The sequence below is a fragment of the Lycium barbarum genome, chromosome 6, assembly GCF_019175385.1.
Source record: "Lycium barbarum isolate Lr01 chromosome 6, ASM1917538v2, whole genome shotgun sequence".
Classification (NCBI taxonomy): domain Eukaryota; kingdom Viridiplantae; phylum Streptophyta; class Magnoliopsida; order Solanales; family Solanaceae; genus Lycium; species Lycium barbarum.
Window position 1 is genome coordinate 91,968,320 of NC_083342.1, and position 15,729 is coordinate 91,984,048.

General features: G+C 36.7%; 2 protein-coding genes and 1 pseudogene across 5 annotated transcripts; 1 reads left to right on the forward strand and 2 right to left on the reverse strand.

Moving 5' to 3' along the window:
* The first annotated feature begins 844 nt into the window (after positions 1-844).
* LOC132644825 (zinc finger CCCH domain-containing protein 53-like) lies at positions 845-6,699 on the forward strand. Of its 4 annotated transcripts, none has more exons than XM_060361459.1 (10): positions 845-988; positions 1,803-3,024; positions 3,121-3,300; positions 3,392-3,577; positions 3,680-3,774; positions 3,881-4,126; positions 4,292-4,451; positions 4,701-4,901; positions 5,703-5,782; positions 5,928-6,699. In XM_060361459.1, the coding sequence occupies exons 2-9, from the start codon at positions 1,988-1,990 to the stop codon at positions 5,734-5,736; spliced, it is 2,139 nt and encodes a 712-aa protein (XP_060217442.1). In that variant the 5' UTR covers positions 845-988; positions 1,803-1,987; the 3' UTR covers positions 5,737-5,782; positions 5,928-6,699. The 4 variants fall into 4 exon arrangements, with proteins under 4 accessions (XP_060217442.1, XP_060217439.1, XP_060217443.1 ...); XM_060361456.1 differs by lacking the exon at positions 845-988 and adding an exon at positions 1,046-1,466; XM_060361460.1 differs by lacking the exon at positions 845-988 and adding an exon at positions 1,046-1,466 and having other exon boundaries at positions 4,701-4,804.
* A 4,533-nt stretch (positions 6,700-11,232) lies between these two features.
* LOC132644826 (putative disease resistance protein At3g14460) lies at positions 11,233-15,391 on the reverse strand (annotated as a pseudogene).
* LOC132644201 (putative disease resistance RPP13-like protein 1) lies at positions 12,582-15,266 on the reverse strand. Its single transcript, XM_060360777.1, has 8 exons — positions 14,966-15,266; positions 14,650-14,732; positions 14,306-14,533; positions 14,094-14,196; positions 13,353-13,905; positions 13,060-13,265; positions 12,761-12,951; positions 12,582-12,641 (listed from the first exon to the last, which is right to left on the reverse strand). The coding sequence occupies exons 1-8, from the start codon at positions 15,264-15,266 to the stop codon at positions 12,582-12,584; spliced, it is 1,725 nt and encodes a 574-aa protein (XP_060216760.1).
* Positions 15,392-15,729: the final 338 nt, after the last annotated feature.

The window sequence follows — 15,729 nt, forward strand, 5'->3', positions numbered from 1 at the left end:
TACTCATGCTTTTTGCGTGTAGACTCGGTTCCTTGCACGGGTGGAGCTCGTGACTACCAAGCTGCCCGCTAAAGCCTTGCTCGAGAGACCGGGGTGAGCTCCTTGGATTCTGAATGGCTCCGGATTCTCCTTATCCTTTATTTTCTGTCTTCTTCAGCTCAGACAGTTTCTTATGTATTTCAGACTATTTCATACTCTTAGTAGTCCTTGTATTATGGTGACATCAGATTTTGGGGATTGATGAAATAACTTCTTAGTATTTTATCTAAGGATGATTTAAGACTTGAAATTGACTTGTATGATTTATTTCTGCTTTTTGGTATTTCCCCTTATTTTGGGCTATTAATGATTGGTGTGGGCTTACTAATACGGTGGGACTAGTGTCACGATTTGGTAATTTGGGTCATGACATTGCATTAATTAACTATATTTAAGTGATAAAAATATATGTACAAATACATATTATGCATTCATTAATTTAATATTAACCTAGCGGATAATTTTTTACCCTCAAACCCCTCTTAATTAATCATGTTGTTCGATGAAATTACAAATAAAAGATTCTAGTTCAAGTTAAAATGAGTTTGAATATGCTTTTTACATACTATCCGTTCTAACTTTTATGTAGTACTTCACACTTGTGACAGCCGAAAAAAACTGTTCTTGCAGTAAAGCATTAACTCATTTTTCTCCTCCAACACCAGGCTAAGAGGATTGTATTAACCAAACCAATCAACACAGGCTCTATCATAAATTATAATGGAAGACAACTCAATAATGGAAAAACACAATATGGGTCCCACACACTGCCATGGCAGCGTGTAATCCACTCGCCTCAAAACCGCGCTTGGGGATTATTCACTAGCCTTGTAATTACAACAATCAGAGAAAGTAGTAGAGGAAATATGGAGGGCTCACTGTGTCAGAACAAGGTTAAATTGCAAAGAGAGAACGTGCATCATTTCTAAGTAGATCTGGATCCACTTAAGTACACACTCACTCACTCACTCTCCTCTCTTTCTTTCTCATTTATTTTAATCAATTAAAATCTCCTTGGAAGAAATAGAAATATTTGTAATTACTTTACTGTATGTATAGAAATAGAAAGACATAGAAAGAAAGATTTTAGCTTTCACTTACTGAAAACCCCGAGAAAAAAAAAACGCTTGTTTTGAAGTGGGGGGTGACGTGGCGTGGGTTGGGTGGCTACTACTACTGTTAAATATTTATATGGGTTTGCTGTTTCTGTTGCTGTCAAGTTCCTCCTGCTACTACTGCTGCTTATTGCAGGCTGCATAGAAATACACAGGGCGGTGGTTTACTGCTTTCTCTTGTAGTTAAGACTAGTTTGTTAACAACCCCTTGTTGGAAAATTGGAAGAAAACGGAAATAAAGAGGAAGTGAAAGATTTTGTAGTAGAAGAAAGAGAGATTTTTTATGGGTAAGCTTAGAGAGATTTTTTATGGGTAAGCTGCACTTTTGAGATCAGGTCTAATCTTTTTGTTTCAATTTGGTAAAAGAAATAAGAGCAAAGAAAGAAAGCTTCCAGCTTTACTGTTCTTATAGTATTATTTTTTTCTTGTTTTTTTGGTCATCTGTGTTTTGTTTGTAGTTTGCTGTTGTAACTACAGCTTTCAGCTTTCTTTATAGAGAAATACAACTACCTGTTATCCTTTCAATTAAGGGAATCCTTTACTTTTTTCATCTATCTTCTTTCTCCCCCCACGGGAGATTTCCACTTTAGAGTTTTCTACTTTTTCTCTTAACATTTTCTTTTCCTTTTTCTTGGCTGTGTTTTGCAGGAAGACTATGAGAAAGGAGCAAACTTGAATCTTGTTAAGAAACAGCTGGTGTATTACTAGTTCCTGGTGGAAAAGAAAAGATTTTTCTTTACTTTTCTGGACAGTCTTTACTTCAACAAAGACAAAAAGGAAGTTTGAGGGTTGGATTTGAATCTACTACCAACCCCCAAAAAGAGACTGAAGTTATGGATGCATATGAAGCAACAAAAATTGTTTTCCAAAGGATTCAAAATTTGGATCCTGAAAATGCCCCAAAAATCATGGGGATTCTTCTGATACAAGACAATGGTGAGAAAGAAATGATCAGATTAGCTTTTGGTCCAGAAGCTTTACTTCACTCAGTGATTCTTAAAGCAAGAAAAGAACTTGGTCTTTCTTCAAACTCACCTTCTACACCTTCAACTCCTTCTTCACCTTCACCTTTTGGTGGTTCAGTGTGTTTCTCAAGGCAGAATTCTTCTTCTTCAGCCACTTCTGGATGGATTCTTGGTGGTCCAAACCTTCCTTCACCTCTTAGCATAACTAGTAACAACCACTCTTCAACTGTTTCTGCTTCTTGGAGTACTACTCCTAGCTTCTCTGACTTCCAAGAAGCTGATCTAGTTAGTCCTAGTGCTTCCATGAAAAATTCCACCATGAATTCTTCTGCTCCACCCTTTTATTGTAGTAGTGGAGAAGTGGACTTGATAGATGAGTTTCAACTACAGGAACAACTTTCCTTCTTGAATGATGGGTCACCAACCTTGGGGCCTAAAAATCCTGATGTTTATTACCCACAACAGCAGCAGCAGCAAGATTTAGCCTCAAGTCCAAGTGGGGATTCCATGCTTTTCTCTTCATACAACTGGGGTGGTGGTGGAGTCAACGGCCTCCCCCATAGAAGGAGCTGCTCTGTGAGTGATATTTGCTTGGGGCCTGATGACCCAAGTGGCTGGAAACCTTGTCTCTATTTTGCTAGAGGGTATTGTAAGAATGGAAGTAGCTGTAGGTTCCTCCATGGTGCTGGCCCTGGAGAGGAAGTTGGGTCACCAAGCAAGTTTGAGATGATGGAACATTGCCAAGAACTTCTCAGATCTAAGTCTGCTCAGCAGCAAAGACTAGCAGCAGCCACAGCTTCTCAACTCATGGCTTCTTCTAACTTCCCTCTCTCTCCTATGGCTGCTAACAAATGCATCAACTTTCTTCAGCAGCAACAGTTGCAGTCTGCTGAGAGTAGTCCCAGGTTTGGAAACCAAAAAAAAAAAAAAACTTTTTTTGTCTTTATGGTGTTACTAAAAGTTGAAACTTTAGACTGATTCTTTGTGGGAAATTTCTACAGAGCAGCTGCAGCATTGATGATGGGTGATGACATGCATAAGTTGAGCAGAAATCGCTTTGAAAGAGGGGATGTTGGAATGAATGGTGGAGCTGGGATAGCAAATCCAGGATCAAGGCAAATTTACTTGACATTTCCAGCTGACAGTACTTTCAAAGAAGAGGATGTATCAAATTATTTCAGGTATTATTTGTTGAAAATTCAATGAATTAAGGTTTGCCCTCATTGAAAGTAATTTTGGTTTCTTAAATCTTGTTATTCTTGATTTTTCTAGCACTTATGGGCCTGTTCAAGATGTGAGGATTCCATACCAGCAAAAGCGGATGTTTGGTTTTGTTACATTTGTTTACCCAGAGACTGTGAAGACCATTCTTGCCAAAGGAAACCCTCATTTTGTATGTGATGCTAGGGTGCTTGTCAAGCCATACAAAGAGAAAGGCAAAGTTCCAGAGAAGTTTAGGTATTAATTTTTCAACTAGAAGTACTTATGTAGTGTATATTGATCCTTCAAAGTTTTTGATTCCTTTATATTGATACTTTGTTTTTGGGGTTGAAATTGCAGGAAGCAACACCAACAGCAGATGGAGAGAGGAGAATTCACTGGATGTGGTAGTCCTACTGGTCTAGAGTCGAATGATCCGTTTGATCTTCAGCTTGGTAAGAAACAACATTAGGGATTGATTTCTGGTATTCTTTTATCACTAGAATGTGATGGCTCCCCAAAAGTTTCAACTTTTAATTCCTAGTTTACTTATTGTATTAGGTGCAAGAATGTTTTACAATAGTCAAGATGCGATGTGGAGGAGAAAATTGGAAGAACAAGCTGATCTGCAACAGGCAATTGAGCTCCAAAGCAGGAGATTGATGAATTTACAGCTTCTTGATGTCAAGAGGAGCACTCATCACCGTGCCCTTTCCCTGGGTGCGGTTATCCCATCCCCACCTCACTCTCCAGGCTTCTTCTTCAATCAAAATATGGTTCGTTCAACCGACTTCAACAGCCGAGAAGGTATAATGTCTTGAGTTTTGCTTGAATAGAGTGATATGAATACATAGATAGATTCTGCACTAGGTTGAAATTGAAGCTTAGTTGATTGAATAATTATGGAAATGGGGTTTTAGGCTAAAATTTCAGAATGAAGATGTTGACTCTTTGGTGTTTGTTTTGTTGCAGAGAATGGTTTTGCACCAAAAATGACCAATTTTGCTGCTGTTTCCGCGGAGCAAACAAACGGAAATCTCACTGCCAAGGAGAGAGAATGCTTCGCAGCTAAAGATGAAAATAGCAATGGCAAAGAAAGTTCCAAGGAGGAGGCAAATGATTTTCAAGAAAAGTAATGGTCCATTAACTTTGCTATATTTTAAATTTACCAAAGCCAGTATATTTGTTACTTTTGGATACATCCCTGTTAATGGAAAATATTATAAACCAAGGTCTTTCTTGATGCATTTGGTAATTTCTCAATTTGAGTATCTGATAAATCAAAGTCTTTCTTGATGCATTGGTAATTTCTCAATTTGAGTAACTGCATTTCTATGTTGTCTGATTCTGATTCAAGTAAATTTGGTAACAAATGTGGCAGCTTGGAGCATAATCTACCAGATAGTCCATTTGCATCGCCTAAAGCAGCTGGAGACTTCATCACAACTTTCTCAAATGATGATGCTGCTGGAGAAGCTGACAAAGGTGCTGGATTAAATGCATCACCTTCTTCCTCCTTGCTTCCTGCTACTAGTACACTAGACATCACTCCTTTCAAATCATGTTACTTCCAAGTGCCTAGGTGCATTTCACTACTTAGACTTGGTGTTTCCATCTCTTTTTTATTATATATTTTAGAAAGAAAATGTTCAAATTTACTCATTTACTATGTGAAATATCTTAATTGTACTCGTGTGGGCCTTTCATACCCTTGCGTTAGTAATCGTCATGTATTTGCCCGACATTAACGGAGCTCCATTGTGAACCGAGTGGATTCCACGTGTCAAAATTATTTGGAAACATGTCCAAATTTAGCCTTTGCTTTCCATACTAGCCACGGGGAAAATGTCCAAATTTAGCCTTTGCTTTCCGCACTAGCCACGGGAAAAATGTCCAAAGTTTAGCCTTTGCTTTCCGTACTAGCCATGAGAAAAATGTCCAAATTTAGCCTTTGCTTGCCTAGCCACTGGAAAAATGTCCAAATTTAGCCTTTGCTTTCCGTACTAACCACGGGAAAAAGGTCCAAATTTAACCTTTGCTTTCCGTACTAGCCACGGGAAAAATGTCCAAATTTAGCCTTTGCTTTCCGTACTAGCCACGGGAAATTAATGCAACTCAATAGGTCCTTCAACCATCGATTACACTTGTCGACTTCCCACACTTCTCATGATAACATCACCGATCTGACTATGCATTAAAATTCTCCTTTACATTTCAAGTTGGAGCTCCAATAAGATTGAGGGCAAATAGACGATTTGCTAACGAAGGTATGAATTGCCCAAAAGTATAATGGAGGGTCAAATTGGGTATTTTTGATGCTTTACTCTATTTGTTTATATATATGAATATTATAAGCAAAGACCAATAATGATCATTAATGCAGGTTCCCCTCAGGACATGGCACCATTGGAATGTAGGCCTGGACAGCTTGTTATGTTACGTAGTTTAGCTTCCTTAGTTTAGGTAAGTTGTCACATTGTTTTCTTTTTCATCCTTTGGCTGATTAATTAATTCTTCTTTCCCTCAGATACCAACATCTTGGTACTTGTTCTTTTATTGATGTTGGTTGCTTGTGTTTTGGCCTTTTCTTGTGTTATTGTTTCCACAGGAAGGAAAGAAAGATGACGAATGTAACCCCAAAAGAACAAATACTATCAAGAAGCAGCCAGCATCAGCCAGCAAACACATACACTACTTACTGCTACTTCAATACAAATATGCATACTACATAAAAAAGAAGAATGATGTGTGACAGCCATTTCCATCTCACTTTTGTAAAATGTTTTTTCAGTATCTTTTTCCATATCTGTTGTAGTTGAGGCTGGACCACAGGTCAAAGAAAAAGGAAAATTAGCCATAGGTAAAAAAGAAAAATCCAAAGCATCAACCTTTTGGAATGTAATTTCCTTCCTCCTTTCCCTAAGCATTGGGTGTCCACTTGTGTACTGAGACAACCCAAAGATTAGTGGTTTTTTTGTTTTTGTTTTCTGTTTTATGTTGTAATCACTTGTATAGAAGATGCAGAAAGCAGAAGGCAGAAGAGTAATCAAGAATTCAAGTGAAGGTAAAGAGAAGTCAAGAAAATGAAATATATGTAATTTCGGAAAATACTCATCTAGTAGGCAAAAGGGAAGCTCCTTTGTTGTAACTTTAATTGTATGCTTTAGCATATAGCTTTATCAGTAGTAATATATTAGTGGCAGCTGCATTTAGGTACAAAAAGAAATGGTAATGTCTCTACCATATGTTAGCTGTTACCTTTTTTAATTTTCAACTCTTTGTTGCAATTGAGAAGCATTAGATAGTATATCAATATCAATCAAAGATGTAAACAGACAGAAAAGGAGGAAAATGGAGGAAGTTTCATGTTTTAGCTTTAATTGGTGTCTTTTTCTCAATGTAATTACTCTTTGTTTGTGTTTTTTTAACAATTTCTCTTTTTAGAAATTTGTCTCTTCATTGCAGTTGTCCTTTTCCCTCTCTTTAATATATAATAATATATTTATATAAAGAAAAGAAGGGGGTCACATACAGACACACCATCACATGGAATGGTGCTGACACTTCATTGTGGGTCCTACTCATCAATATAATTTTTTTGGTCATGGTGTGTGGGTCCCAATCACCAACACCCACGTGACTGTCCATGTTCTTTCTCTTTCATGCTCTGCATGTTGTACAATGTGTCTAAGTGGTTGTACTAAGTAGGTTTATTTTTTACTCAAGGACAAACACAGATGTAAAAAGGTAGATGTGAAAACACCACGCATATGACAAAAGAGTGAACGGTTCAGGAATCTTTTGGGAGCAGTGGCTTTTTGAATGTGTGTGCATGAGAAAGAGATATATTTTCTTTTACCTTTCTTTTTTACCCCTCGAAGTTAGTAAAAAAAATGAATTTTGACATTGAGTAAAGTGGAATCAGTTTGCAAAGGAGGATGTGCGCGAGTTATATATAATGCAACAATAAAGTCAGTTTTAAAGGCTTTGGATTTCAAAAAGCAGTGAAAAAATGCTTGGGCTTAGAAGAGTGGGGAGTGAGACACTGGTTCTGTAGACCACTTTTACCCTTTCCTTTTAGGAGTTTGATGGTTTTGCGGACTGTTTTCCAATGGCCAACATAGGTCCTATCGTACTGAACGGTCGGATTGCGTTATGTTTGAGAAAAATAAAAACGGAAAAAGGTTTAAATTTACCTCTTTCACTTTACAAAATATTTATTTTATCCCGTCATACTTTCGGGTTATTTGTTCTCCTTTTGTTACTTAGCAAATTATTTTTTATTTGTCCTTAATCTTTATGGAGTTCTAGAGTGAACTTGGTAAAATTTTCAAATAGTTTCAAATTTATCCTTCTACTTTAGAGATAATATCTCAAATGATCACTCAATTATAGGTGCCTACTCAAAAAGTCACTCAATTTTATTGTCTAATCAGAAAATCACTCAGTTATGAGTGTTAACTCAGAAAGTCACTCAACTTTATTTTCTAATCAGGAAGTCACTCAACTATTTATGTTTCACATACAAAGTCACACAATCTATTTAAGTAATTTTTAATTACATTTTAATAATTTTCATTTGAAGCCAAAAGTGTAATAAATAAACAAATATCCATTTTAATCATTTTGTTGACCCGCCCACTTAACCCGATCCCCTAGAAATATATTGACCAAGACTTTATATTTTAGCCTCATTCCATGCTAAATCGACCTACAGAATTATAACGAATTCCTCCTTTCCTTCTCTGTCGATTTAGAGGGCTATTAAATCTCCGTGACACAGAATTAGATACCTTTTATAAATAAAGAAAAAGAAAACAAGGAACAAGGACCACATTATTTGATTAAACTAAACCTTAGACAATCAGAATAAATGGTACCATAGGAAAAAAGATAAATTGAATTATGTCTAACCTGTGAATAAAATTGAATAGCGTCGTCTTTTGGATTGCTTAAGAATAACCTTGGTGTAACTAGCTCGATAAAACTATTAGTTTTCATCATTGTGATTTTGTTGGATGATTTAGGAGAGAATGAGGGTAAAATTAAAGGTCTTGGCCAATATATTTCTAGTGGGTCGGGTCAAGTGGACGGGTCAATAAAATGATTAAAATATGTACTTGTTTATTTTTTTACAATTTTAACTTTAAATAAAAATCAAACAAATGTAATTAAAAAATCACTTAAATAGGTTAAGTGACTTTATATGTGAAAGACCAATAGCTGAGTGATTTTCTGGTTAGAAAACAAAGTTGAGGTCTTTCTGAGTGAAACACTCATAGTTGAGTGACTTTCTGATTAGAAATAAAGTTGACTGACTCTAAGTGAAACACTCATAGTTGAGTCACCATCTAAGATATTATCTCTTTTATTTTACTAGACAATTTGCTAATGATAGAGTGTGTATGACCGTAAAGTATAACGAACATATTTTTCAAAGGTGTATATTACTACCTTTTTGTTAAAGACGTCACCTAGAAATTATGAATTGGGTAACTCGAACTAAAAAGAAGAAGAAAAGCAAAAAAGGAGATGAATTATATTGAAACTCTAATATAATCTCAAAAGTGTTTTGATAAACTTTTAGTAACAAACAATAAACAACAACAACATACCCAGTGTAATTTCACGAATGAAGTCTGGGAGGGTAGTGTGTACGCAGACCTTATCCCTACCTTGGAAGGTGGAGAGACTGTTTTCGATACATCCTCAGCTCAAGGAAAAACATTTAAAAGCAGTTCGAGAAAAGAAAATAGCAAGAATGAAGGAGCCATGATAAAATACGAACGAAAACATGACAAAGCATTCTTAAAAGGAACAGTAACAAAAAAAAATACGATAATCAAAGTAAAAGAAACAATAAATACTCTTTCCGTCCCAACAAAATTGTCTTAATTTCCATAATAGTTTGTCTCAAAAAATTGGCACATTTCTACATTTAGAAACAATTTAACTTTATAAGATGATTTACAGCCACACAAATATTTAAGACTTGTTTTGGATCATATTTCTAAAGTCTTCCTTTATTTTTTAAACTACGTGCCAAGTCAAACTAAGACAATCTTTTTGGGACGGAGGGAGTAGTAAACAAAAATCGAATAACAAGAAATTACGAGAGAAATAATTTTAAAAAAAAACTCATCATAAAATATGCAAGATCAATGGCGAATGCAACTTTTGTGCTGCACGTTCAATTGAACTCAGTATTTTCAAGACAACATTTAAATATATATGTGAGAAACCTTCAAAATCTTAACAAACACTAAATCTGAATCCATAATTTCAAAAGTACAATGAATTCAGTGCTAAAAACAACATTTGCACATTTAGATGCTACTACCGTAGTATCAAGAGGATTGACTGCCAAAGGTATTTATCCACTAGTAGATCCTTTAGATTCAATCATTTTTTCTTATAGGTTACTCTTTGAACTCAACATTAAAGCACTAGAAGAGAATCGCTATCCTCTTTGGGGATTTAGGTCTATTGCTTATGTCCGATTTGCTGAGGCTAGCTTGACATCTTAGCATCCATCCGCCACAACGTCTATACAAAAGATTGCGTATGGGAAATATTGAAATTGTCCTTTCTAGTAGTATCGCTGCTGTCTTTTTTGCAGCTTTTGTTGTTGTCGGAACTATGAGGCATGGGTATGTAACTTTATTGCGTTGGAAAAGACTATAATATGACTATCCTATATTCTATGACCGAAACAGGGGAGGATACACATTACACTACGACTTTGAATTAGAAGAGAGTTTTAATAAATGACAGATCTATTCACTCTATCAATAACTGAGTCGGATCTGGCGTATCATAAGGGATTTGCCGAAGGTCTTGTATTGGGAAAAAGGTGCACCCGGGGTTAGCTTATGAGACCGGATGCTCGATAAGTCTGGAAAATCCATCCAACTAGCTCTCACTCCTATCAACTCAAGTCACGTCCATAGGCCTCGGTCATAGTGCCGCACGTTGGGGCTGCAGAGAGGTCACATCACCCGTACTTTGGGGTTTGAAAAGTCTAAACTTGGCTTATATAAAGATAGCTTAGGGTAGAAGGAAGACATCTTCTGGCTCACACTCTTGTAACTGATACTTTTTTCTCTCAAGAGGGCAATATACATAAGTTGATTATTTAATCATTTTGAGCTTCTTGAATCATTACCTATCTTTGTAGCTCATTTGTGCCTTACCTCTACTCACTATTACTCCGAACTGGGCTAATTATAGAGCTCTCGAGATTGGATACGATCCACTTGTCTTCAAACTCTATAAAAACAAATATCTAACTAATTTTCTGATTAAGTCCGTTTTCACCGGAAACAGATCTAACCCATCAAATTTAAATTTTGATCCACATCTGTGGAAGAGTGTCCTTTATATGAACAGAACAAGTCCTTAGCTAGTTAGATGATTGTAAAGTCCAAGAAGAAGAAGAAGAAGAAGTTGCTACCTTTGTTTCTTCAACAAATTCTTGACCTGCGCTCAATCTTGGGGTATTAGTATAGTCCAAGCAAAATCTGGAATAACGATAGTATGCTTCTTTCCAAAATTTCCCATATCCTTTATCTAAAAAGAAAGTCTTTGAATCAATAAGCACGTGAATCACCTTAAGAATGTTGGATATCTTAAGACAAAAATACGTTATTTCATCTGCATAAAATCAATTGTTAAGGTTGATTACTTCCATCTGATTGTAGTATTTAACCTTCAGAACATTTTCCTCAGTTTAAAGGGACAAAGGAATAAAAAAAGAAAAAGTTTCAGCTAGAAGACTTTTCATGGCTTCAGAATAGAGTACTCAATACCACATTCACAAATGTGTATGAGTCACCATATATCCTGATATAGATATGATTGATACTTGTACTGTTTATCATTTTTCATCCATGAAAAAAGTCAATAATATTGAAGCAAATGTTCTTTGTTTTAAGATATGTATATACTTTTGTACATGTAAGAACGTTTTAGCTGGCATTTAACAGTATAACACATCAAAATAAAAATGAGGAAACATTGTTTTGAAGGATGTAAAAAAGAACAAAATAGAGAATTTAATACCTTAATCACAACCGCGTATGAGCTTTTGATCTAAACAAACACAGCAAGTGTGCCTAACCTTCTCCCAATCCTCTCCCTTCTTGCTCTCTAAGCGTCAATTTAGAGATCCACATCCATTAATATCCAGTACAGACAGTGAGGAGGGCAAGCCTTCTTCAGGCAATGACTGCAGCTGAGGGCAGTTCCAGATGGTTAGATGTCGAAGGGAGGTGAGATTTTGAAGTCCCTCGTAGTTTAGCGTCTGCAGATTTGGATGATGTGCGAGGGTGAGAGTCTCAAGACTAGGAGGAAATATAGAATCATCCGGGAATGATTCTACATCCGAGCTTTGAATACGACAATATCTGAGACGTGTGAGAGTCTGCAGTCCCCATTCATGTTGGCTTGTCATGAGCTTGTTGCAACCAATTATGTAAAGAATATGAAGGTTAGATGGCAAGCCCCCTTCTTGAAATCTCTCAATTTCTTGACATTTACTTAAGTCAAAAAAGTGTAGAGATTGAAGGAAGGCGGTTCATCTGTGTGGGCAGCAACTTAAGCTTTTCACAATTCCAGATAGTACGTCTCTGCAGGTTCAGAGTTTGTACACCACAGTGGAGTGAGATTGTTTGAAGATTGCAGCCACTAATCTTGAGGACTTGTAATCCAGGGAACATCCCTAAGGGAAAATTAGGCAGCGAGTCGCAATTTTCAATTGTTAAAGTCTCTAGGGAGGTGTTGCAGATTCTAGTGTCATTCATGAGTAACTCAAACTTCAATGTATCACAGGCACCAATGAGAAGTTCTTTTAGTGAAAGGGGTAGTCTTCTCAGAGGAAATTCCTGCAAGTTTGACATGCCATACACATGCAATTTTTGAAGTGATGGCAAGTATTGCAGAAAACCAGCTTGGATCTGAAGTGAGCTCATCCCACCATGTGGAGGCATGATCTTTGGGCAGTCTATCATTTCAAGCTTTTTAAGGGACAAAAGTTCGGAGGGAAAATCCCCATTTAGCTGGGGACATTTTCTTATGTGCAGCTCTTCAAGACTAGAGAACACCCCGTTGCTCAATACTTGCCATCTCTCCCATGCCATCATTTGCTCAAACTTCAGGAAGATTAGAGATTGGAATGGTCTAATAGCAGAGTTATCGCCATAAAATTCTTTCCCTACATTTCTTATTTTATCCATTTTGCTTATTGTGAGGAATTTCAAAGAAGCTAGTTGACCAAAGGCTGGTAAGGAGAAGCAGTTGTTGCAGCTCTCAAGGTGTAAGGTGTCTAAATTCACAAATGAATTATCTCCAAGCCCATTAGGGAATTTTGTCCCGCCAAAGTGATAAGAGTTTTAGGGATTTTAGGCCCATATGTGGCTGTAACTTTTCAAGTGTGTTCCTCACACTAACTGAATTTTCAACTTCAGAATCACTCCATTCCATTACGAGATTTTCAATTAGCTTCCTATCTTTCAGATTTGCACTGGTTGCATCCATTTCATTAACAACATTCTCTAACCCTGAAATATGTAAGTTGCCACAAAGATGTTGCAGTTCACCCATATCTAGAATTCTCAACTCTTTGCCATTCCCCACTATGAATTTGCTCAGGTATATTAAATTCTTCAGCCTACTTATTTAATATGGCATTTTCCTTAGTCTTCTAGTATCTGTAATGTCAAGCTGACTGTTAATTAGTTTACCCAATCCTTTGGGCAATTCATTAAGATATGCACAGCCTGACAACAACAACATCTGAAGATTGTACAGAGTAGATACTGATCCTGGCAACTTTACAATTTCTTTTGAAGATAAATCTAAAAGCCGGAGATGTTTCAAACTGCCAATTACTGAAGGAGGTAATTCTCTTATTCCAGAATGTTGAGACAAAGACAAGATTCTTACAGAGCTAAGAAATGGCAATAAATCTTGTACCAACTTATTGCCCAGTAACCAGTAGTAATACATGCCCTCACCCTTTTATACTAGTACTAACGTCCTCAAACCCTTGGCATCTTTAAGCGTTTTGAATTTCTCAAACACATCGTAATCTTCTTTAAGATATGAGACGTGCTGCACTCTTTCAGGTGTATAGTTTTGCCAGCTATTCTCCAGCCTAGCACAAAACTTTGAAGAAGCACTTTGACCCAAATCATCTACCAAATCATGCATTAAAAACTTATTGTTACCACTTCTTTGAAAAAAGAATCGAACCCTTAGTTCAGAGAAATACTGGTACCCTCCATCGTCAATTGTTTTGTCATATTTAGGATGCTGCAGAAGGCCATTGGCAATCCACAATCGTATTATCTCTTCTTGATCAACAGGGTAATCCTTGGGAAATATTGATAAAAGAGCAAAACAACTTTTTAGATGAGAAGGCAGATAATTATCACTCAATCTTAGAGCCGGGATGATGTCATTTGGACCATGTGGCAAATTCCATATATCACTAGTCAAAACATCCTTCCATTCTTCTACGTCCTGCTTTGAGTGCAAAAGACCTGCCACTGTCTTGACGGCTAGAGGCAAGCCTTTCCACTTCTTTACTATTTTTTCCCCAATTACTCACAGTTTGGGATACACAATCGGACCTATCAAACCAAATGCATGCTTGTCAAACAAAGACCAACAGTGTTCATACCCTATTGGTGATAAGGATGACATGGTTCACTGCCCATAATCAATGCCACCTTCTTACTGCGTGTAGTCACAAGGATCTAACTCCCTATTGCACCTTGCCTAAGAGAGCTCCTGAAGATGTCCCAATCAGTGTATTGTTCATTGCAGACATCATCCAATATTATGAGGAACTTTTTATCTTTGAGGCTTTCCCTCATCTTAATTTGCAGCGTATCAAAGTTATCACTTATACCTACCCCTGATGAGCTAACTTCCTCGAGCAATGATTTTGTTATCCTTAAAGGATCATAATTCTCAGACACACACCCATGCCCTCAAATTGAAATGATTTTTCACACTCTCAAGAGTTGTTTTGCCAATTCCACGTAATCCCACAACAGGAATTACACTAATTTCTTTGTTGTTTGCATCTTCAGACAACAACAAATTTATTATCTTCTCTAGTTCATTATCCCTTCCAACCGCAAGTGATTCACTAACCAAAGAAGTTGATGGTAGACTTAAAGACACTTTCTTAGCATTAATTATTGGTCCCTTTCGCAAACCAAGGAGATCAATTTGTTGCACAAAACACTCTTCAACAGTATCCTTTATCTCCGCATTATCTCATCAACAAACTTAGCACTTTAAGATGAGATGGTATCACGTACCTGATGACTCTTTTGGCCTGTATGGCCGCCTTGTTTTTCTTCGGTTTCTCCTTCCACTTTTACCCGCAATGCTTCAGTGTTGACTTTTAGAAAAAAAGGTAAACATAATCGGAAAAGAAATGACTTTGAGGCGTGATAAATCGACTTTCCTTAAAGAGATATTGCCCGTATAATATTGGGGAAAATACAAGCAATTCCCTTCATGATACAACAAAACCCATGTTTATCCCTGCGAATTTTTCTATATGCTACTTCAAGAATGTCTTCTTATATTTATAGAATTTGAGATGAACAGATGTGTTTGATCAATTAAGACCTCCAAATATTACAAAATATCTAACATTGACCTCATCCAATCCTTCATCAGCGTGGTAGACAACATCTTTAAGGTCGTCAAGCCACTCCCGGACATGCTCGTCTCTCATTTCCCTTGTCTCCACATCATCCAGCACTGTACTAAGTGTCTTCAATGTTGTCTTAAGCTTCTTCAAAATCTTGGTGTCCTTCTTTCTACCCCGGAACAAATTCAGGAATTCCCGGGTAGCCATCCTGTCGAACAACACTTGAAGAAACGCACCAAGGGCCGAAAATCCTGCTTGTACCAACGCAGCTTGCATGCTTAATTTCAGCGGAATTATTAGAATGGATATTGAAGTAAGGTTGTCTGAATATGAGAAATTGAACAAATATATAGAATGGTCAATTTTTGTCCCTAAGCTTCTGTTATAACTATACATCTCTAGTTCTCCTAGGAAGGGAATTATTAAATTTTTTGGAGCCAACTATACACTTGTGGTCTTGTGCTAAAAAAGGGTATCCATTATTATTATTATAAACATAAACATTTGTGCTAACTTCTCAACTATGGAAATCAGACGTGCATACAAGTATTCATTCTATCTTCGATTGAATTAATAACGCTCTTAACGTATTAGAAGGGGCTCAATAATGCCCTCCTTTGACTAATCTGACTCAAGTTATTTACAGGCTTAAAATTGTCCTACAATTTAAAACATACATGTATGATATTTAAGGGGAATTGATTACAGTAAATTTTAATTAAACAGATGACAAATTTCC

Excerpts from the sequence above, each read along its gene's own strand:
- LOC132644825 (XM_060361459.1), top strand. The coding sequence starts at position 1,988 with ATGGATGCATATGAAGCAACAAAAATTGTTTTCCAAAGGATTCAAAAT. Across the intron at positions 3,578-3,679 it reads AAAGTTCCAGAGAAGTTTAG|GAAGCAACACCAACAGCAGA; the intron begins GTATTAATTTTT and ends TTGAAATTGCAG. Across the intron at positions 4,452-4,700 it reads GCAAATGATTTTCAAGAAAA|CTTGGAGCATAATCTACCAG; the intron begins GTAATGGTCCAT and ends CAAATGTGGCAG.
- LOC132644201 (XM_060360777.1), bottom strand. The coding sequence starts at position 15,266 with ATGCAAGCTGCGTTGGTACAAGCAGGATTTTCGGCCCTTGGTGCGTTT. Across the intron at positions 14,197-14,305 it reads ATTTCAATTTGAGGGCATGG|ATGAGGGAAAGCCTCAAAGA; the intron begins GTGTGTGTCTGA and ends CTGCAAATTAAG. Across the intron at positions 12,642-12,760 it reads AAGTTGAAAATTCAGTTAGT|ACACCTTACACCTTGAGAGC; the intron begins GTGAGGAACACA and ends TTGTGAATTTAG.